General features: G+C 55.2%; 3 protein-coding genes across 3 annotated transcripts; all 3 read right to left on the bottom strand.

Annotated features, from left to right (window-relative positions):
* Window positions 1-38: 38 nt before the first annotated feature.
* On the bottom strand, window positions 39-4,375 carry SIRT7 (sirtuin 7). Its single transcript, XM_064150830.1, has 10 exons — window positions 4,212-4,375; window positions 3,999-4,136; window positions 3,314-3,418; window positions 2,344-2,414; window positions 2,182-2,254; window positions 1,644-1,742; window positions 967-1,203; window positions 643-723; window positions 379-485; window positions 39-297 (listed from the first exon to the last, which is right to left on the bottom strand). The coding sequence occupies exons 1-10, from the start codon at window positions 4,305-4,307 to the stop codon at window positions 84-86; spliced, it is 1,221 nt and encodes a 406-aa protein (XP_064006900.1). The 5' UTR covers window positions 4,308-4,375; the 3' UTR covers window positions 39-83.
* Window positions 4,376-7,268: 2,893 nt separating this feature from the next.
* Window positions 7,269-13,320, bottom strand: MAFG (MAF bZIP transcription factor G). Its single transcript, XM_064150835.1, has 3 exons — window positions 13,184-13,320; window positions 8,877-8,938; window positions 7,269-8,786 (listed from the first exon to the last, which is right to left on the bottom strand). The coding sequence occupies exons 2-3, from the start codon at window positions 8,910-8,912 to the stop codon at window positions 8,334-8,336; spliced, it is 489 nt and encodes a 162-aa protein (XP_064006905.1). The 5' UTR covers window positions 8,913-8,938; window positions 13,184-13,320; the 3' UTR covers window positions 7,269-8,333.
* A 1,815-nt stretch (window positions 13,321-15,135) lies between these two features.
* PYCR1 (pyrroline-5-carboxylate reductase 1) lies at window positions 15,136-19,625 on the bottom strand. Its single transcript, XM_064150831.1, has 7 exons — window positions 19,470-19,625; window positions 19,307-19,377; window positions 19,031-19,210; window positions 17,817-18,038; window positions 17,289-17,381; window positions 16,731-16,894; window positions 15,136-16,630 (listed from the first exon to the last, which is right to left on the bottom strand). Exons 1-7 carry the CDS (start codon window positions 19,534-19,536, stop codon window positions 16,483-16,485), a joined length of 945 nt encoding a protein of 314 aa, XP_064006901.1. The 5' UTR covers window positions 19,537-19,625; the 3' UTR covers window positions 15,136-16,482.
* Window positions 19,626-21,819: the final 2,194 nt, after the last annotated feature.

A 21,819-nucleotide genomic window follows, 5' to 3' on the forward strand; every position in this document is an offset into this window, starting at 1 on the left:
ACCGCCCGGTCCGCCCGCACCGGCGGCGGCAGCCCCGCCCCGCCCCGCCCCCGCCGCCATCTTGGGGCGCGGCCCCGCCCCAATCAGTGACTCTTCCTGCGCCGGGCGCCCTTGGCGCAGCCGCGGCCCAGCCACCCGCCGGCCCGGGCGGGAGGCGGCGGCGGATCCTCCCGCGACGGCTGTTCCTCCCGCGGCGGCGGCTCGACGCCCGGCGGCGGGGCCACCGGCTTTCGCGAGTGCGTGCCTTCCTCCTCGGGGCGCAGCGGCTCGGACAGCGCGAAGATGGGGTCCCGGGCCCTACGGAGACAGGGTGAGCGTTGTGGGGCGCTAGTGCTGGTAGCCGCCAGGCAGGCCGGCAGGGCTCCCCGGGTCACTCACCGGTCGTAACGCGGTATCTCCAGTCCCAGCTCTGCCATCAGCAGCCGCATGACATCGTCGCAGCGGCCGTGCAGCTTCAGGGCTGCCAGGTCATCCTTCGGGGTCCACTGCAATGTAACACCAGACAGGCGGCTACAGGCAGCTCCCCAGTGCACCAAGGAGCCTTGCCCCGGGCCCCGCAAGCTGCAGAGTGGATAGACTCACCACACACCAGTGTCCTGTTTGGCCCAAACCAGCCAAATCCCTTGCAAAAGGCTCTCTCACCTGCAGGTTGACGATATAGAGCTTTGGACGACGTGTGGGTGGCTTGCTCATGCACCAGAGACGTGGGTACTTCTTCAAAACCTGCCACAAAATGGAGATTATCAGTACAGCCAAAGGCACGTGGAACTGCAAACCGTATCAGCGAGAGGAAAAGGAATGTATTACCAGGAGGGGAAAGAGGGAGGAAGAGAGACTATCACAGATGGTGGGCGAATCCTGACACCAGAGTTTACAGTTGTCTGTTTGGGAGGAGACTGCTCAGCACCAAGGTGTATCACCAAGAGGGAATGCAGCTAACAATCTTCACCGAGTCTCTAAAGTTACCTTTAAGCTGGAACCCAGACAAAGAATCACATCTGCTTTGCTTGCAGCTTCTGTTGCTGCTTCCCAGTTCAGGGGCTGTCTCAATGTCCCCTTCTCCCCAAAGTGGACGATTGTATCTCTCAACTGTGCCCCACACTTGTGGCACATCCTGCCCGTGTGATGCCGGTGCAGGGCTGTGCGCTCCGTCACATCGAACACTCGCACGTACTCTCTGTTTGGTGTACAGGAAGTGCAGACCTGGTCAGGACAAAAGCAAAAAGCCTGTTACATCACCAGCATCTAGCCTAAGAATGGCCCAGAGCCAAGCACTTCTGTCAGAAGAAAAGGACTTTTTGGGGAGAATAAACTGGAAGCAGAAGGGATCATCAGGAATCAGATGCTAATTTGGAAGACCTCGCGTAGCAAGTAGAATCACAAGACCTTGTTGGCTATGCAGTAAGAGGGATTTCAGAGAGTATCTGAGCAAGGGTACTCAGAATGCTCTAGCAAGTGCAGGGGAAAAGCTGCAGTCTTGTACAGAACACTTTGTTTTGGTGCTGGATAACTAGTTCACTCCAAATCAAATGGCCTAAAGATAGGAACTAAGCAGAGGCTAGCCCTTGGTACTAATTCTTCTTGAGCTAGTGGTAGTTGATTACATTACCCTCCTGTGAGGCTGTCCTGTTCTGGGCACTCACCTCTATGTACATGTTTCCATGAAGCTCAGATATTGCTGCTCGGGGTAACCCGCTCCGCAGGTGCAGCCCGTCACAGTTTTGAGACACCACATGCTGCACCTTGAAGGTAATGAAACACTGAGCTAACAGACCAGGAGAAGAATGCTTAAATGCAGGCAATGCCTATGTTTCCAGTAGCCCCAAACATCAGAGCAGAACCAGCAGAAGGAAAGTGTGAAGAACAAACGTTTGTAGAAGCTCAGTGCAAAGACTTATGCTAAATAACTCTACAGGTCTGGTTGACTTTGTGGCCAGTCCCCTAGACCAACCTCATCAGGAAGCAAATCCCTGAAGAAAAGGCACCAGGGAAAACTTGCCAGAGCTTATTTAGAGCTAACCTAAGGGAGACTCAGCTCTGCTTGAGCACAGAGACTTCTTCCCATGTGAATGTGTAGCCACCAGTATTTAGGCAACTCATGAAAAGGTTTTTCTTTCGTGTTGGGTTTTTAATCTTACTTAGATGAAGGAACACAAGTAAGGTGCAGAAAAAATACCTTACCAGGTTGTGCTTGTGCAGGCAGGCGATGCTCATGTGGGTGAGTGTGGGCTCTGCCTCACTCAGATCTGTAGCCCTGAGAAGTCAAAAAGAAGTTGGAATTGCCCCTTAATCTCTCTTCTAGTACCAGCTTTCAGCTGCACAGCTCAGAGTGTGTGTCCTTACCTGATGCTCCTGCCCTTTTGCAGCAATGTCCATATGCCATTAGGGCCTCTGTAGTCAGGGATTGAAGCTGCCTGTGTTACCAGGAGAGAAAAAACAAGGCCTGACGGGAAGGTTCACACCTCTTGTCCACAAGCACATCACCCAGAACAACCAGACAGACGTTATTCACTGGTGACTTTTTGTTCACTCCCAAGTTTTCTAGCACAGCAGCTGCCTAATAGCAGGAAAATGCTTTCATGTTTTCTTTTGTATCTCTCTTCTTACCTTACAACTCATTTTCACTTCTGGCATTTATTTTCTTCCATTCTACCATCATAGAATGCCTCCACAGCTTTTTTTGGCCCTTAGTACGTCTCCATTTCCCTATACAGAACTCAGTTCTTGAACCTTTCCTTATTTTCACTAGACTCAGATTTCTGGTCCCTTTAGCAAAACTACTTGTCACATCAGTACTCATACCCCCTTGCCCAGAATTCGTGCTGTGCATCAGCAGATTGTAAAAAAGGTGACCAAAGTGACACACAACATGTTACTAGAGGCAGAAGCAGATTTCCACTCCCCCAGCAGAGGCCCCCAAACCCAACTGCTTTTTAAACTGCCATTTATAAGTTTTGATAATCACTAGCTGTTCCTAGGGTGTGTCCCACTGATGCAGCCAACCCAAAGTACCAAACTTGGGTTTATACCAAAAGCAGTTGAAAGGACTTGACTGAAGTAAGAAGCACCTTCTTCTTCACAGGATCACAGAGGCAATGCAGCCTGAGGATCAACTGGGCAGCAGGTGCATACCCCATGATGGACAACAGCACAGTCAGAGTTTGCAGCACAGCAGTGTTACCACAGCACCCCAGACTCATAACACACATCACAGCCATTTGGAAACCACAGAAAAAAATCAAATCTAAACAACATTGCAGCATTCCTGAAGGAGCTCCCAAAGCTCCAGCCACTCACCCCCAAAGACTCCTACCGTACTGATCCCAGCTCCTGTATAGATGACAAGGTGCTTGGCGTTCCGGACAGCAGTGGCCAGCTCAGTGACCTTTCTCTTTAACTCCTCTGGTTCATCACATACCTAGAAAATACAACTGAGCAAGTTCACGTGTTTCTGAGAGATATCTGAGTGCATCACCAAATTGTAAAGACTGAGGATTTGCCTGGAAGTTGTAGTATGGGCTGGGTCTAACCATAAAGAGCAACACAAACGTTATCAGAAGTGGCTTCCAAATAAAAGCTCATGGGTATTGTCCAGGGAAGATGAAAGGGAAGAACTTCCTGGGTAGCGACAGGTAGAGATCCACCCTCCCTAGACGTGCCCGCACAGGACACACGCATAAACCCACACACTAGGAAAGAGACACGGTTTGGCAGCCCCTAGAAATAAGACTGATGCGGAGCCCAACGCAGGGTGGATATGGAAGCCCACAGCATCGGAGCCAGAGGCGTTCCCTGTAACGCAGCACGGCAGCTTTCCACCGCGACCCGCGGCAGCTCTGGAGTTACCCTGCAGCAGCCAGCCTGGCGACCTCACCCCGCCGGAGCGCGCAGAGCTCCTCTCCCCAGCCGCGGCCTGCTCCCCACAACCGAGCCGCGGCTCCGGGGAGGCGCCGCCAGCCCGCGGGCGGGACTGAGCCTGCCGCTCCCCCGTCGCCCACCTCCTCTTGTCGCCGGCGCAGCCGCTCCCGCCGTTTGCGGCGCCTCTCCAGCTCCCTGACGATGTCCTCGCTCTCACTTAGCACCTGGCACTCCTCGGGGCTCCGCTCTGCCGGCGGCTTCCTCCAGATGCGGGACACCTGTCCGGTACACACGGGTGGTCACGGCAGTCCCCGACAGCCCGCAGCAGCGAGGCGGGCCGCGCCGGGCCGTACCTGTCTCCGCCGGTCCCGCTGCTCCTCCTGCAGCAGGATCTCGGCGCGCGCCGCCGCTTTCCGCTCCGAGCGGCTGAGGCTGCCGCCGGCCGCCATCGCCCCGGAAGCGCTGTGCTTCCGCTGCCGGCCGCCCTGCCGGAGCCGCTTCCGCTCACCGGCGAGAGCGGCTGTGCGCCACTGCCGGCAGCGCCGCGCCGCCCGCAACAGCGCCCCCCGGCCCCGCGGCGGACCGCGCCCAAGGAAGCGCCAGGCGGCGGCTGTTTGAAAGCGGTTTATTGTCACGTACAAAACAGCGGCGGCCGCGGCCGCGGACGGACACTGTACAGCAATAAATAACGGCCACCCGGCCCGCCCGGGCAATAACTTAGCAATAAATATCGCCGCCCGCCCTGCCCAGCCCCGGCGCCCCGACCCTGCAGCGCAGCGGCACCGGGGCCCTCGCTGGAGTCTCAGGCTGCCTGCTCGGGCCAGGGGCTGAGCCCATAGGGAGACCTCCCCTAGGACAGCCACCCACAGCCCGGGCAAGGAGGCCCGCGGGCCCGGCCCGGGCAGATAGGTAAGAAAGCCTTCAGCAGAGGGCCGGCCGGGGACTGGCCAAGTATGCCCCCTCCAGCTGCCCACCTCCCCACGGCAGCCTGGCTCGCCCCAGCCCGAGAGCAGTGCCCGCCGAGGCTGCGCAGGGCGGTACAAACTGTACACAATTCACCACAAGATACACAAATCCCCGGCAGCGGCGCGGGGGACGCTCCAAGGGTTGCTTCGGGGGCAGGCCGTGGCAGAGCCCCCTCGTCCCCAGCCACCGCAGTGACGGCACCAGGAAAAGGAGAAAAAAAACACGACACCCTTCACAGCAGGAAACCAAACGGACGAGCACCTCAGGAACAAGAACTGCCACACTCCAGAACGCTATACACGAGAGAGGTCAGCGCGACGGCTCGGGGCAGGGGTCGCCTCGCACGGGCACAGGAGGCCAGCTGGCAGGGGACTGGGTCTCAGGAGCTAACAGGAGGCTCCTTGGACACCGCAGGAATACATCACTCAGGGTCCAGCACTTCACTGGGAACAGAACCAAAACCAATGCGCTAGCGTAGGGAAGCGGCACTCACGAGGGGACCTCGTCCCTGCTGACATCCAGCCCAGAACCTGCAGAGCTTCTTTTACACACAGACACCCTTCAGCCATGGCTTTGCACTTGCTCTCCCCTACACGACGTGTCTTCATCAAACACCCTCAGCCATTCGCAGCAGGTGGGGCCATAAGCTTGCAAGCACAGCAGAGGGGAGGAGAAATGGCATTAACATCTGGTTGAGTCAGTGTTGCCGCATGCTCTATTCTCCTGACTCACGGTCTCACTCTAAAAGCAGCACAGTCTCTTTATCAGTAACAGCATGGCTGCCACCCGGCAGGCAGGGACAGACCTGAACATTTCCTTGCTGCACAGCACAACAGAAGCAAGTTCACCACAGCTGCAAGATTGCCTGTCATCGTCTCCTCCAGCCCCTGCAGCTTAGTTCTCAACTAGCCCCATAAAGCCTTGATTGCACACTGGGGGCCAGGCCTCCATCTGGGTTTAGAATGCACTCTAGACAGCTCTGACTTCAGGTTGGAACCAGGAGGGACAGGGTTGGGACTGACACTCCAGCCCAACTGGAAGTCTCCATGTTTAGGGATACATTGCCTCTTCTAGGCACCTCATCACCAGCTGGAAGACACGGGTGAAAGCCCAGAGCTCTGTGCCGAGTGCCGCTCAGTGCACAGCCCATCCAATGGGAAGCAGTACATCAGACAGTTCATCTCAAAGAAGAAAAAGCTCAGGGTTGGGAAGGGGAAGCCTGGAGACAACGTTCCAAAGTACATTCAGGAAGTTAACTGGCAAAACCATCCCAGACAACACCTCCCTAAACTCCCAAGCAATGAGAGCTAAGGTGATCGCCCCATCCAGCAGGAAATCCCCAATTATCCACTCTTCCCCTGCCAGAATGCTGCATTTACCAGGTTTCCCTGCTTCTCAGTCTAGAGGATGGCAGTATCATTCCAGCTACAAGAGAAATACATCACCAAAATCCATCTCTCTGCAAGACTGTAGGTTCACCTGTGCCATCCTGGTCTGCCCACTCGGTTCAGGAAACTTTCAGCAGCCAGGAGATCGCAAAGACTTCAATCCTCACATCCTAAAGCAACTCAGCAATCAGCTCAGATCTTTGGGAAGGGGAGAGAGGGATCAAAGTGTGTGTGGAAATGGAGCCTGGACACAAATAGCTTCTCAGCTGTGTCACACAACTGTAAGTCTAAGCACTCTTCCAACACCCACAGACAGAAGCTATACCAGGGAAGACAGCACCATGCCACAATGAATTTTCAGCAGTGTGCAGACACTCGGGACTAGCACTGGCCCAGCACTGCCCAGAAGTCAGGCACGCTCACCCCTCTTGTCAGAAAAGCCAAAGAGCAACAAGTTCCAACCACGGGATCCAGAGTTAAATCCCACCAGTCACCTCCAAAACTTCGACAACTCTCCCTTGTGTTACTTCTCCACCAGCTTCGCTGGAGAAGGCAAAGCACAACATTTGCCCCATTCAGGTAACTGTGTCAGCAAGAGGCCCAAGCTGCCTGTGCTCCTGCAGCAGACCCCTGCCGGGAAGCACATTCTGGGCAGGCACCACTGCTTGGTTGCCACCAGCTATCCCTTTTTGCTTTCCAGAGCCGCAGTGCCTTTGCCCATGTGCCAGAATCCTTCTGGAGAATTCAGAGAGATTCCAGCTCAATCTCTCTCAGTCAAGCTTAGGGGGAAATGCCAGCAGGATGGGAAATGACAGCACATGGTAAAGGCAGCCACTGGCACCACCACACCACAGCGCCACGCGAGAGCTCAGAGAGCGCAACACAAGGGGACACAACGGAAGCCAGCAAGGTCGAGAATAAGTCACTTTTGGTACAATTGCAAAAAGATATCAAACAGGACTTGCCTCTTTTTTTGTCTTTTTTTTTTTTTTTCTAAGTTTTATAAATAAAGTCTGATAACTCTTTATAAAAACTAACCTCAGAGCCCACAAACAGTTTGCGGGAGGTTCATGAGAAACTTTAAAATTATTTATTTATTAACGTCTTAACTAGCAAAGTCTCCGAGAATATTTCCCCATTATCCTATGGTCAAATATTCTCGCCCTCTCTGATAAAAAAAGCTGACTATAAATACGCTCTCTCTTCTGTCTGACTTTTAATTTTAAACTTAGATAATTTAATAACTCTTAAAATGATGTTTCTCTCTTTAAATAAAGGGCTATTTAACCACATAAACTGGTTGTGTAAACCATCACACTAGAGACACTTGATACCCTCAAAACACGGGAACAACTTAGTGATTTTGGTGTTGTTCAGTGCAACACATTAGGCACAAAACCGGCCTGCAGTCAACACGGTACCTTCCCTCCCTCCCCTGGGGTGCTGGGGCCCCGTTGAGGGCCCTGTCGCAGCTCCTCCCCCGGCGCTGGGACAGAAGCAGCTGGACACGGCAGCATCTTCCCTTCCACCACTGCTAGTTTACACAGCTAACGCAACGGACATCTGAGGGAAACCCACTGTTAGGGCACAGAGGCACACCTAGAAAGGAATGAAAACCTATAACATAGAACACCCCAACTGCAACTACAGGTACCAAAGGAGACAAAAGCAGCAGGTTCAGGTGCCTGGCAGTCAGACACCGAGATGCACCACCTGGAAGAGCAATGAAATAAAGCCTTTGGAAGTGACCGAAGATTAGGGTTCCTGGCCCCCAAGGAAGAAAGCCTCCCTCCGGACCTTCCCCAAGCCCTTCTGACACCCTGCCACACTGCACAGACTTTCTTTGGCTAGAAAACCAAGATCTTGCAGTCTGTCCCAAGGGCACCCGAGGGCTACAGACTGCTGGGTGGGGAGGCTCTGTCTGCACAGGACAAGGAACGCATCACCACTGCTCATACCAATCTGGACACAACAAAACAAAACTGGAGTGATCAGCAGGCCAGTCCTGGGCCAAGTAGAAGGAACCCGGACCCATGAGGGGAGGGTTTGTGCTTTGGGGATTCCAGGCTGGTTTTGTGCCTAATTGCCCTGCACAGACAAGCTCAGGCAACACTCGCTTCACTAAGACCGGGCGTCCGTTTTGGATTTCACTATTGTGATGACACTAGTAGTAGCAACCTTGCCAGGGACGAGGGGCCCCATACTGGAGGTGAGAGGCCCCCGGGCAGGGGTCACAGGGCTCCGGGCCACGGTTCTGGCGAAGTTCTGGAGAGCCTCGTATTTGGAGCGGAGAGCATCAAGTTCCATTTTCATGCTGGCATTCTCGGAGGCCAGCTTCTCCACCTCTTGCTGCAGCTCTGCCTTCTGCTTCTCCAGTTCCTCCTTCTGGGTAACACGCTTGACTCTGCAGCTGGCCGCGTAGCCCCGGTTCTTCAGTGTGCGCCGACGCTGCTTCAGCTGGATGATCTCTTCCTTTGACAGGCCTCGTAGATGCTGGTTCAGCTCCCGCACAGACATGGTCACCAGCTCCTCATCTGTCAAGCTGGTCCCATTCTCGCCTGGCTCCCGCTTCACCTGCAAGAGAAGGCAGCACACGTTTGTGAAACCTGCAGTGAATGCCTGCGCTCGCCACCCTCTGCCCCTTCCCTCCACCTGCTGCTTTACCTTCAAGGCCTTGTTTCCTTTGTTGGGGGTCGTCATAACACGGCAGCCTTGTCAATCAGGTTCTGGAAGAGAAGAAAAGAGCCAGGTTATCCAGGTTAGCCCCAAAATGTGGCAGAGCCAGCAATGTTCCTGTGGCAGGGTCCAGCAGCAATACCCTGTGCTGCAGCACATCCCACTGTCCCCCTCCCCGGACACCCAACATGCAGCTCTGAGCTGGACTCAAAAGCATCTGATTCTGTCCTCAAGCAGAAAATGCTGCCCCTTCACACATCCTCTCCTAATCGAGACTTTGTGACAGTGAGGGGGTTTTGGCTAGGTTGTTTTGTTGGGGGGTTTTGCTCATTTGTTTTGAGTTTTTTGGAGGGGGGGGTGGGGAGAGGGGGGGTGTTTGGTTTGTTTTTTTCCCCTTGCTTGGAGTAGGGGAAATTAGAAAACAAGGACAAGTCTGAATACACAGAAGCCATGATTTTAAAAATAGCCTGGCAGGCAGCAGGCTGGGTCCAGAGCATGGCTGCTCCAGGCCAGTCATGCTGACTCAGCACACTGGCACTCTGAGCCGCTTGCTCCCATCCTCATCCTTGTCACTCCCAAGAACAGCAAGGCAGCTAGTCACTCCAACACACCCTTCCAACAGGTGCTCAAGCACAGCCCAAAAGTTCCCTGGGACAAGAGTTCTACCAAATTCTAGGTGCCCCTAACACCCCACAACCTCGGCTAAGGAGTACAGGGAAGCCTTTGCCTCTACGCCATGCCTTGCTGGGCATCCTGCGGGTCAGACCACCACTGCTGCAGTCATGCCTCCCCAACCTTTCATTGCTTCCCAGGACAGTCAGCCCAACCAGGTCTGAGTCAAAGCTCTGCACCCAACCTTTCTCAAGGAACAGAAGGACAACTTGATACTGCAGTACAAGGAAGTATTTTGGCACATTGGAATTCCATCACAAATTCGGGACAGTGCCTCAGCAGCCTCTACCTCTCCTGGTCACAGAAAGCTGATCCCAACTGTAGGTTCTTGCTGTGATAAAGTCCCTATGGGTCCATGGCAATGCCAAAGTCTGCAACCACCTTCCCCCTCCCTTATCTTCAGAGCCAAGGTATGCTCTTAAGAAAACAATTATTAGGAGCAAATAAAACCAGGGGTTCCTTCAGCAGCATGGACAATAGGACCTCAGAACTGGTAAGAACAATTCCCAGGTCTGGTTTTACAGTCACTCGTATCCCAGCTTCTGCTTTTGTCCCTGCATACCTCCTCCCCTGAGGCTTTAATTCAGAGTGCTAGCACACTGCTCAATGAATTAATCCACTCAGATGCTGCTCGACAGAGATAGCTGCACCTCAAACAGCTAGGAACAGCGCTGGCAAGTGCTCCTGTGTAAGCACAGCCTACAAGCACCTCTGTACCTTTTGTCTCCTCTGTGCCTGTCAACAGCAATTTTGTTTGCTGCTGCTTTGCTAAATGCAAGAGACTCTGATGTACAGTTACAGCCAAGAACCAGATGCACAAGTCAGCAAATACGAATTTATGCTCTTCAAGCAGCTGTGGCGCAGGCTCCCCGCAATGCATCTACCACCTATTAGAGGTGAACGGGGTCAGCATTCCCCAGGACACCAGCAGCAACGTTCCCAAAGCCTGCAGCCTGCCAGGAGGCAGGCTATTTATACCCAGAGAACAATGCTCCTTCCAAGGAGATATCTCTACAACCTGACAGTGCTGGCATAGAGAGGGTCACTTTGCCATCCAAAGAGGGTAGCTGCAACGAAGCAGCCTAACACAGAACAGACAGCACGCAAGCAACTGCTTCATAAAATCAGTTCTTCACTTCTTCCCACACTGTAGTATCTCCTTCCTCTTCTTCCACTTGGCAAACAACACAGCAGCTGGGAAATAGGGGGAAGAAAGGGAATAGATAGGGAGACCAGTGATGTCACCCTTCAGTACCTCTCTTCTGCACTGTCCTCTGGTGCCAAGGGGAGGTGCGGTCAATGGGACCACAGAAATTCATTTGCCTTGTGGCACTTAAGAATTTCCAGCTGCCCAGCAAGCATGCCAGCTCTCTTCACTAGAGCATGGCTGAAATAAAACAAACACAGCAACAAATATGCTGTCCCAGGTAATGGGAGAGAGTTCCTGGAGGCAGGACAGGCAATCCGCAGGGCTGTTCCTGCAGTCCTGACCTTGCAGAAGGAGTGACTCACTCCAGCCTTTGCACCAGGACTTCTGCTAAAGCAGAGATGGGAGAGAGCTGTCAGCAGACCAGATAAGAGGCTGGTCCTAGTCCATGGTAGCAGCAATTTAACTTCCTTTGAATTTTTAAGAACCAAGAATTTTTACCCAGAGGAATCCAATCTCCTCAGGCAGAAGCCTCCCACAACAGCCATCAAAGCTGTAACAGGACCACCCCCAAAAGCACCTGGTGATCCCACCCCTCCTCATCCCTCTGCCCAGGGGGATCAAAATCAGATGTAGCAACACACAAGTCAGTCAGTAAAACGAGAAGAACAAACCAGAGACAGCTATTTTCTGAGCCTCCTTTGAAGGCTCAGAGGCAGGGCTATTTGTCAGCACACAGAGAGGACACCCAGAGAACTGGCACCAGGACAGAAACCAGACTTGGCCTAACTCTCTAGACTGCTGATCGCTCAGCTTTTGATAGCTTCCTGAAGAAAGATCACACTGAAAAGTGCCAAACGCGATGACTGCAATGAAGAAAATGCAGTCTCAACACATTTCCCCCGAGCTCAAAAGGCCTGAACTCAGCACAAGCGCAGCCAATTCTCTCCTCAGCTCAAAGGCGGCACAAGGGAGCTGACAGCACCGCGCACGGCTCCACGCGGGCCCCATTCTCCACATTCCCGATCGCGGAACCGTGCCACGAGCCCCGTGTAAACACGGTGACGTCACCCGCTCCAGCGCAGGCTGGCACGGAGCCGGGAGGGCAGCAGGGAGGCCCATCGGTAGGGACCGGGAGGCAGAGGAAAGGGCTGTGCTCCCCAGCACCGGGCAGGCAGATGAAGGTGGGTTTGCTGGCAGCGGCCGCGCACGCCGCAGGAGAGCTCTCACTCCCAGCGTGGCCTCCATACTCGGTTTGTTTGCTTGGTTGTGAATCAGCTCACACAGCCCTCCCAGAAAACCAAAGCAAGCAGGTGACTCCCCAGTTAGTGACCTACGAGGTCAGGGCAGTCTCTCCAGTGTCCCCTTCTCCCGTTGGGAGTCCTGCAGAGCTTGCTCCAACCCCGGCCGCTTGGGCAGCCATGAAGACGTCCCACCCACCCGGACTGACTCCACTAATCCCTGTTAAAGAGAAGAGCTGGCTCTGGGAGACCCCCAAGCTTTGGACAGCAAGACCACACGAACACCCCCTCAGACACTCAGCGCTGGTGCCTCACAGTCCCACTGGAGATGCTTCCGTGCCAACTGCCAAGGGAATCATCTCAGCACCGAGCAGATCCCCAGCTCCTGCCTGCCCCTTCACCTACCCACCACCGGGGGCTCTGGCAGGGTCCCCGCAAAACAGGGATCAGATCCTCACAGGCGTGGCCCCTTGGCCACCAGCTCTCTCCCAGTCAGCACCATCAACGCCGAGCGCTGGGGTGGCGGCAGTGGGGAAGCGTGGCCGTCCCACCTGCAGCCAAGCCTCTTCGAGGTCCCTTCATGGCTCCTCACCCTTCCAGACCTCCTTCTCCTCTCACCAGGAGGAACCACACAGCAAGAAACAGGCCCGCGGCGTGAGCTGGGCAAAGCGGCTGGTGGCTGAGGAAGTCTCCCAGAGGGCCCTTACGCTGGCCCACGCAAGTGCCTCCGCCCCTCCACTACGGACCAGGGCGCGGTGGGCTCCGGGAGCGCAGAGGGGCCGGGACGGGCAGGCCAGACCCAGGGACATTCGCTCCGAAGGGAGACGAAGGCTGGCAGTAGCCACGGCAAGGAGGAGCGGGACGCCCCTGTGGTGCCCGCCGACGGCCCCGGAGGCGGCGGGCGGGGCCAGGCCCCGGGCCGACGGCCCCGCGCACCTGTTGCTCGACCGTAGGGCGGGAGACCGGGAGGGGCGGGGAACAGGGGCGGGAGGCGCGACGGGCGGCGCCGGGGCAGTCTTGGCCCCGGAGCTCCCGCCGTGAGTCAGCGGTGGCGGCCACAGGCAACACCCGCCGACCCGCGGCTGCAGCCCCGACCGCCATCCCGGGCCCGCCGTGCCCGCCCCGCCCCGGCCCGCCCCCGGGGACCGGCCCGCCACTCCGCCCCTCCCGGTGCCAGGGCCGCGCCCGCCACCCGAGCCGCGCCCGCCGCTGAAACCGGCGGCGGCGCCACTCACCTCCTCACGGAGCCGCCGGGGCCGGGCCGGGCGGGGGAGGCCGCGCTGGGAGGGACCGGGACGCCGCGAGCCGCCGCCGCCGCCGCTGCTCACGGATACGTCACGTGATGTTTGGGTCACGTGGCTCCATTCATGAAGCGCCCGGCGCAACCGCCCCGGGCCTTAAGGGGGCCGCGCTCACCGGGCGGGGGCGGTGCCGGTGCCGGGCGCACCCCCAGCGCACAGCAGCCCGCCGCAGGCGTAGGACTGTGCCCGCCCGGCAACACACACCTCGCCTGAGACCTGCGCGGCTCCCTGGCCTCGACCCGTACCGCCTACGCTCACCGGTGCTAGGCAGTTCCCAGCCCGAGGCGACCCCTGCCACCGCCGCTGGCCCGACCGGGCCCCGGTGGATCGGTTGAGTTTGAGGAGGATATCTCCCAACACCTCTGACCCAGCGGCTATTGGGCCAGCGGAACTTCCTCAGGCTTCCACGCGTGTTAGCGGTGGCCAACAAAGAAGGGGAGTAAGGCGGTCGCACCCCGCGGAGGGGCTGCCCTGTCCCACGGGCGGTGTTCTAATATAGCTCTAGCGCAAGGAGAGCATGGTTGCTGCCACTGCCAGCTCCAGGCAGCCTCTTGTCCAGGAGGCCCCAGGCTCCCTTCCAGCTGCCGCTCTTTGCTACATCCACAATTCAGAACTGCTGAAACTGCACGGAGGAGCAGTGAGGTCTCCAGCGAAAATGCTGACTTAAAGATGGGCTCAGCAGCAGCTCTCCCAGGCACAGGTGACACCGCTGAACCGAGCCCCGGCTGGGAATTGTTAGAGCCGGAACCGGCTCTTCTGCTAAGAAATACTGCTCTGCCAGGTCACGCCTGGCTTAGTCCAGGTGTTTTGACCTGTTCTGCTAGAACTGTGGGTCCAGGACATGAATACTGATGCCTCCAGGATGAAACAGACTGCCCAGGGAAGCAGTGGTGGCACCAGCCCCTGGCAGCGTTCAAAAAAAACATTATAAACATAATGCTTCAGGACGTGGTTTAGTGGGCATGGTGGTGCTGGGTCGACAGTCAGACTCTATGATCTTAAAGGCCTCTTTCAACCATAACGATTCAATTCTGTATTTTTACTGTATTTGCTGCTGTGCTACAAGCAAAGCAGGGCTGACGAGAGAGAAGTAGGTGCAGCAATGCAACGGTGTACACAGGAGCTAGGGCAGCATGCTGGAGAAAGCACTCTCCTGAGGAGGAAGTAGGGTGTGCCCTGGGCATTCAGCAGCTGCCCTGCTGGACACGCAGAGGACATGAACGTGAGTGCTGTAGGGTTCTCTGGTAGGCCTCCACAGGCTGGGTTTTTATCTACGGTGGCAGCTCAATTACAGAATCTAGACGTTCATCTATAGCTCTGCCTCTAGGGGCATGCTGGGGCAGTTCACAAATTGCAGGGATTAGACTCAGCCACCCCTCCTTTTATTCTGCACTGTGCTTTGTCAGATAGATGGGTGATCAACCACAACACTCCCTTTCATTTTGCATCAGCCAGTACTTTTAAGCCATCTGACTTTCAGACTGGCCTGTCTGCATGGACTACTCACTGCTTCTCTGTGGGGAAACTGAGGAACACACAGCATGCACTTGTCTCCCACGGAATTTTGTATGCAGTGGCATACAAGCCACTTAGAAAGCCTATAAAGGGTCAGGATGCACCGAGAAGGATTAACACTCCTTCATGTCAGATTTCAGCCAGGTGGCTTTCCTCCTGCAGCTTTCTTCGAGTCTCTGATAACTAATAGCACAGGGTCCCAGACCAACTTCTGTGCTGTTGCTTAGAGGCCATGGGTGACAAGGAGAAACAGACCAATATGCTTCCCAGCCCCACACCCAGACAAACCAGCCTCACAGACAAGTTTGCTGCACACCTCAAGCACGCTCACCACAGGCAGCAAGGACATTACCCAGTCCAAACAGCTGGAGTAGCCACAGCTCTGTCAGAGCAGCAGTTTATTTCATAGAGTGAAGCACACTCCTAAGGAGTAACCTTCTACCATACCTACAGGGTCACACCCTGCAACCAGCTGAAAGCCTGACACTAAAAATGCTTTAGCATTACTAGCACCTTTGTCAGCCTCTGCATCAGTATCAAAATACTCTTCCTGCATTGCCTGCACATCCAGGATTCCTCAAGAGACAAGCAGCCCATCTTACATGTCCTTTTCTTCCCCAGCACTCCCCTAGTGTGCCCCAAGGTAGAATACAGTACAAATTATCCACTCAAGTCTGTGCCATATCCTCCAGCCTGTTGCTCCCACAGCAGCCCCACAGAAGTGGTAGGGGCAGCCTGCATCCTCTGTGCAGCTATCTGGCTTGACACATGCCTTACTTGGCCTCTGGGAGGAAAGCAGAGAGGCAAGGAAGCCACACAGGAACACTGTCTGTAAAGAAAACACAGTAAGTAGTGGTCTACTCACTGCTGCTGTTCTGGGGCTGTAATCAGAGCACTGGTACCTCCAACCCTCATTTATCCATTTCCCCAGTGGGCTCAGGAAGAGAGGGGTGTGGGAGCAGATTCTGCTTCATGGAGAGCACAAAGAAGTGATGGAGGGAAAAGAGCACTCACTACACCTCCACCTGGTCCAACTAGACAAGCCAGATGTGCAGCAAAAAAAGGACAGCAAGATCAAACCAGGGTTCCCCAAACCAGACAAAGCAGGGAAGAGGCAGCCACCAAAGAGAGTGTGGTCCACAGGTTCACACCATCTGTCTACCAGTCAAGGCAGATGGGGGATTGACGGAGGCACTTTGGTCCCTTGTGAGAGGCTTTAGGGCCCAGTCTCTAGTGTAGTGCATGGCACTGCATTTGTGTGGCAGTACCTGCTCTAGCCAGTAACAAGACCCAAGCTCTGATAGCAGATGCAAGACGAGGCCAGAGAGATCTAAGCCTGGTTCCAACTTTTGAAGCTAAATGGCATTCTGAAACCTCTTTTTAAAATCCTATGAGAAACCATTTCTGCATTGGACATCACAAACACTGCCTGAGTCCTAGAAGTAACCAAGGCTTCTGGACAAACAGTGCCCTTGATGAAGCTCTAACGATGGCCTAACCCCCAGGCAAGACAGAACAGCAACACCAGGGACAGTCTGCACCAAGCCCACTACATGTTAAAGACCCTTTTCTACAGTACTGCATTGTCCCACAGCTGCTGCAAGCTAAGAGCCAGGCATGGGGGACACCAACATTCAGAGAGAGTGTTTTTCCTTAGAGAAAACAGAAATGGCATGAAGAAGGCTGGTGTTCAGCAGAACCAGACTACAGCAGTCTGGTTAGTTCTTCTTGCTGCTTGGGCTCTTATTGGTGAACAGGCTGACTTTGCTGGACAGAGAAGGAGATTCCATCTTCACTTTATCCAACAAAGTCTTCTTGATGGCTGCTGGGGAGATCTTCTCTTGGTCTGCCACATGCTGCAGCTCTCTGCAATGGGGTTGTAGAAGAGACAGACATAGCAAAAGGAAGAGACAAGGAATCTGGGGGACAAGTTTTGCAGGTTCTTTAGGACTTTCTAGGTGCCTACCTTGTCCGGATGCAGGAAGCCTCCACGGCATTGATTAGGAGTGAGCGAAAGCCTCCGCTCTCAAGGAAGTGCAGGGCATGGATGGTGGCTCCTCCAGGTGAGCAGACATTGTCCTTCAGCTGACCAGGATGCTGCTCAGACTCTAACAGCATTTTGGCAGCACCCTGTAGCAAGGAAAAGAAAATGAGCTGCCAGAGCTCTGACTGAGGAACCAAATGTCAAATGTTCACGTTCTTCACTGCACAGAGCACCACCTAAGACTCACAGTAGGCAAAACTGGGCTCCTACCCCCGGAGCAATTGGCAGGCTGCCAAAACACGTTCCAGATCTGAAAAAGCCTGCAGAGAAGTCATGGCTTCCCAGGCCCCATCTCCCACAACACCACCACCAGCACCAGCAGATTGCTGCAGACACCTGCTATATCCCCTCACCAGGAACCTGTGTGCAATCAAACCAAATGTTCTTTAAAATAGATTCAGTAAGAGGATTGGGACCATTTCAAACTGTGATGTGCAGAAGGAACAAACTCAAACGTGTTCTGGAGGAGGAAATACTGACCAGCAAAGCCTGTGCCCCAAGTCGAACAGCCAGTCGGCGAGGAAGTCCCATTTTCACTCCCCCATCTGCCAGAGCATCCAGGGCAGTGAATGCCTGAGGCCAAACAAAAGAAGAAAATGACTGAAAGTCTCTACGAGGAGAGAATCCAGGGCTCCAAAATCACACCATCACTCCTATTTCCTTATGGGCCAAACAAAAACCTGCATGGGTGCCATGACAGGATTCCCTCCCACCAGTTTCAGCCCAAAAGTGGCAGAATTAATCTTCCATGTCATACTAACTGTAAGCCCATGTTTTGCAGCATGGACACATGGACATGACTACAGACTTTAGATTCATCCACTGTTAACAAACGTAAGTTGTTAACCCAAACTGGTTATAAACTGGATAGCAGGATCACAGGAACTATCATGCATATCAGCTGTGAGCAAAACAAGAAATGACAAGCTGCAGTTGCACAGATTATCACCACATGCAAAGCCTACTGCTCTCCCCAGGACAGACCCAAGTTGAGGAAGCAGCACATACATATGCAGGGCCACTGCCACTGAGTCCTGTTACAGCATCTATCAGGTCCTCTTCCACCTCAGTGCAGAAGCCTACACTGGCCATCAGTTGTTCCAAGAGCTTCCCATCCTCCACATCAGCATGAGTCCCAGTGGCATAGACAGTAGCACCTTCCCGGACAATCACAGGGGTGTTGGTCATGCACCTGATCACTTTTGGTGTGGGGCAGAAGGTAGAGAGTTTCTTAAGGGAGAAAATTATTGGAGATATAAGAAATCGAGAAACAAGGAAAAGAGAAAAATGAACTTTAGTGTGTGTTTGACATATCAAATAGGCTGTCTAGAAAGGGATTCCCATGGGATAAGGGCAACACAAGCAAAGACAGAAGACAGACTTCTGTATTCAGTGTAAGCAAATCAGTGTCTATTAATATTGGAGGGGTGTGTGTCAAGTGGATGGGGCCAATCTCTACTCACTGGTCAGCAGCAATAAGACAAAAAGCAATGGCTACAAACCTGAACATAGAAAGTTTCATCTCAACGTGAGGAGAAACTTCTTTACAGTGTGGGTAACAGAACACTGGAACAGGCTGCCCAGAGAGGTTGTGGAGTCTCCTTCTCTGAAGACTTTCAAAACCCACCTGGATGCGTTCCTGAGCAAACTACCCTAGGTGGTCCTGCCTTGGCAGGGAGGTTGGACTTGGTAATATCTGGAGGTCCCTTCCAACCTCTAAACTTCTGTGATTCTGTGATTCCAAACTCCCCGATCTGAGCCAAAGTGCCCAAAATTTAAACGTGAAGTCTTTAACAGTACCAGCAAACAGGCAGAGCTGCTATTGGTGACAAGACCCTTAGTGCTAATTCACACATCACCTCATGAGTCTCCAAAACAGCTCCTGCAGGCACTTAGCACAAAGACTCCAGAAATTCTGGGGCAATGACCCACCTCTGTCGAGAGAAAAAAAATCTGACAGCTCCTCAGGTAAACTGGCATAAGGACTATGCTATGGCTTTTTGCATGAAGACAGTTAAGGTGACCCAAAGCAACCACTTGGCCACAGCTGGAATTTAATCCCGGGGATGGGATCCCTTGTATCAACTCCTGTGGGATTAGAGGTGCGGTACCAGACCCCGGCCAGCTCCAGCATTGCCCTGCCCTGTGGCAGACTGGCCCCAGACACCGAGAGGCCGCTATGGGAGGGCTCTAGCCCAGCGTCTGGGCCCTCCCCATCTCACCTTCTCGATGGAGCCGATTGTAACGCCGGCTGCGCAGGACACCACGATGTGGCGCGGCTCGATATCGGGGCCCACCTCCTCCAGAATGAAAGGGATGATGGGGGGCTTCACGGCCAGGAAGAGGACATCGCTGTTCTTCACCGTGTCCTTGTTGCTCACCGTAAAGTTCACGCCCATTTTCTGCACGGGGTGGGAAGGAACGGGACCGCTGTCACCTGGGGCAGCCCGATGGGGAGCAGCGCCGCGCCCGTCGCCTGCCCGCGATCGTTCACTCACCCGCAGGCCACTCACGGTGGGCAGGTCAGTGTCCGGGGAACTCGCCGTGATCTTGTGCGCCGACAGGATCCCTGCGAAGCACAGCGCGCGTCAGCCGGGCCGCTCAGCTCAGCCCGGCCCGGCACCACTCGCTTACCCTCTACGCACTGTGGCCCGTACCCACCTGCCGCCGTGAAGCCCCTGGCCAGGGCAAAGGCGAGCTGCCCGGCGCCGATGAACCCCACGCTCATGGCTCGGCTCGGTTCCGTTCGGTACCACACGGAGCCCACCTGCACCCGCGCCGCCGTCCACGTGGCCGCGCGCGGCGCAGGGAGGCGGTGACGCGTGGCAACAAGGCGGGGCGTCTGTGCGCAGCCAATCGGCGGGCTGCAGGGCGGAGCTACGCTGGGCCTCCGCCACTCAGGGTCAAGAGGCGGTGCCACCGGCGCAGCCTTCGCCAGCTATTGGAGTAACCGGGGTTGGGTGTTGCATCATTCACGGCCTCTGGCGGCTGCCGGGGGCCAGTTGCCGCGCTGTGCCGCCAGGCGGCGCTGTCCTCCTACCGCAAGCAGCAGCTCGGCGCCGCGCACCTTTCTGGAAGCTTCGGGTTCCGCCGCGTGCCCCGCGGGGCGGCTGCCGCCGTGGCCATGAGGACTCGGGGCCGCCCGGCGGGAGAGGTCGAGCAGGCACCCTCGGGAGTACCTCGCCACCTGCGCCCCCTCCTCCGGTCTGCCCTCGGCACCGACACAGCTCTGTGGCCACCACAGGTCCGGGCGGCCCCTGGCCGTTCCCAGCTGCTGTCTCGGACATTCCTGGGATGCTCCTGCCCTTGATGGACTCCGCGGGGCCGAGAGCGGCCCGTACCGGAACGCCCATCCCCGCCACGGGCGCGGCAGCTGCGGGAAGAGATTGTCGGTCCTCGGGTGTTCTACCTGCGCGCTGTCCCTGCTTCCCCGCCAGCCTTTCTTCTCTCGGCCGCTAGCGGAGCCCGGGCGGCTCCGGTGGGGGGGCTCTGTCTCCCCGGGAAGGGCCCCGCAGCATTGCGGCTGTCTTGCCTGTGCAGGTCCTGGCTCCGATGGAGAATGTTCGAGTGGGTGCTGATCCTGGCGCGGGAGCATCTCATCCTGGCCTCAGTGAAGATTTTCCTACTCTCCAGTCGGGATGGAAAACATAGTAACCCAGTAACGGTGCAGACTGTGTCAGCGCAACTCGCAGGCACCCGCACTGCCGGGCAGCGCCGGGCGGCTGAGACTGAGTATTCTGGGGCAGTGTGGGTTCGGTCGCACGCGTGGCACCAGCACTGATGCCCCATCACATGGCTCCAGTAATGGGCTGTGGAAAGACCCGGGCACTTTGGAATGTGCCACCATAAAAAACAGCACCAGCCAGGTCTCTAAATGTAACCTTAACACATTTGTTTGGGGGTTTGGTGCTTTTTTTCCCTTTTCTCCTCTATTGACAGAAATAAATCTCAGTGTATCTGCTGTGGTTGAATGCTCTAAAACTTCTCTTTTGAGGATACTGAATCCCAGCCTTCAGAAAGAGGAGGGAAAAGGAAAACCCAAGCCCATGAAATGGGTTTTATACACTGTAATAATTTTGTATGCTTTATATATGCACACGTTTTAGTTTGGAATTCTCTAGGAGGTGTCTAGATTGGCTGCAAACACAAGTCCACCACTTCAAATGAGTTGGGCATGATTGGCGTCTAAGGAAGTCTGGTTAATGGTACAAGCCAACCTCATGAGGTTCAACAAGACCAAGTAAAACGTCCTGCATCTGCGTTGGGGCAATCCGGAGCACAAATCCAGGCTGGGCAGTGACTGGCTGGAGAGCAGCCCTGAGGAGTGGGATTCTGGGGCGCTGCTGGATGAGAAGCTCAACATGAGCCAGCAGTGTGCACTTGCAGCCCAGAAAGCCAACCAGAGCCTGGGTTGCATCAGGAGAAGTGTGGCCAGCAGGTTGAGGGAGGTGATTCTCCCCCTCTACTCTGGTGAGACCCCACCTGGATTACCGCATCCAGTTCTGCAGCCTCCATTACAAGAAGGATGTGGACATGCTGGAGCGTGTCCAGAGAAGGGCCACTAGGATGCTCAGAGGGCTGGAGGACCTCTCCTATGAGGACAGGCTGAAAGAGCTGGGGCTGTTCAGTCTGGAGAGGAGGAGGCTCTCAGGTGACCTTCTCGTGGCCTTTCAGTATCTGAAGGGGGCCTGCAAAAAAGCTGGGGAGGGACTTTTTAGGCTCTCAGAGAGTAACAGGACTAGGGGGAATGGAGCAAAGCTGGAGGTGGGTAGGTTCAGACTGGACGTGAGGAGGAAGTTGTTGAGCATGAGAGTGGTGAGAGCCTGGAATGGGTTGCCCAGGGAGGTTGTTGAGGCTCCATCCCTGGAGGCGTTTAAGGCCAGGCTGGATTGGCCTCTGGCCAGCCTGATCTAGGGTAGAGTGTCCCTGCCCATGGCAGGGGGGTTGGAACTGGATGATCCTTGTGGTCCCTTCCAACCCTGACTGATTCTATGATTCTAATGGCAATTTA

Source organism: Pogoniulus pusillus, chromosome 11 (assembly GCF_015220805.1).
Source record: "Pogoniulus pusillus isolate bPogPus1 chromosome 11, bPogPus1.pri, whole genome shotgun sequence".
Taxonomy (NCBI): Eukaryota; Metazoa; Chordata; class Aves; order Piciformes; family Lybiidae; genus Pogoniulus; species Pogoniulus pusillus.

Coding starts and splice junctions, on each gene's coding strand:
- PYCR1 (XM_064150831.1), bottom strand. CDS start 19,536: ATGAGCGTGGGGTTCATCGGCGCCGGGCAGCTCGCCTTTGCCCTGGCC. Junction 19,211..19,306: donor CCACCGTGAGTGGCCTGCGG/GTGAGTGAACGA, acceptor CACCCCGTGCAG/AAAATGGGCGTGAACTTTAC. Junction 17,382..17,816: donor GTGGCAGTGGCCCTGCATAT/GTATGTGCTGCT, acceptor GTTTGGCCTCAG/GCATTCACTGCCCTGGATGC.
- SIRT7 (XM_064150830.1), bottom strand. CDS start 4,307: ATGGCGGCCGGCGGCAGCCTCAGCCGCTCGGAGCGGAAAGCGGCGGCG. Junction 3,419..3,998: donor TGCGCCGGCGACAAGAGGAG/GTGGGCGACGGG, acceptor TGTATTTTCTAG/GTATGTGATGAACCAGAGGA. Junction 1,204..1,643: donor ATGGAAACATGTACATAGAG/GTGAGTGCCCAG, acceptor TGTCCTGACCAG/GTCTGCACTTCCTGTACACC.
- MAFG (XM_064150835.1), bottom strand. CDS start 8,912: ATGACGACCCCCAACAAAGGAAACAAGGCCTTGAAG. Junction 8,787..8,876: donor AAGGAAACAAGGCCTTGAAG/GTAAAGCAGCAG, acceptor CTTCTCTTGCAG/GTGAAGCGGGAGCCAGGCGA.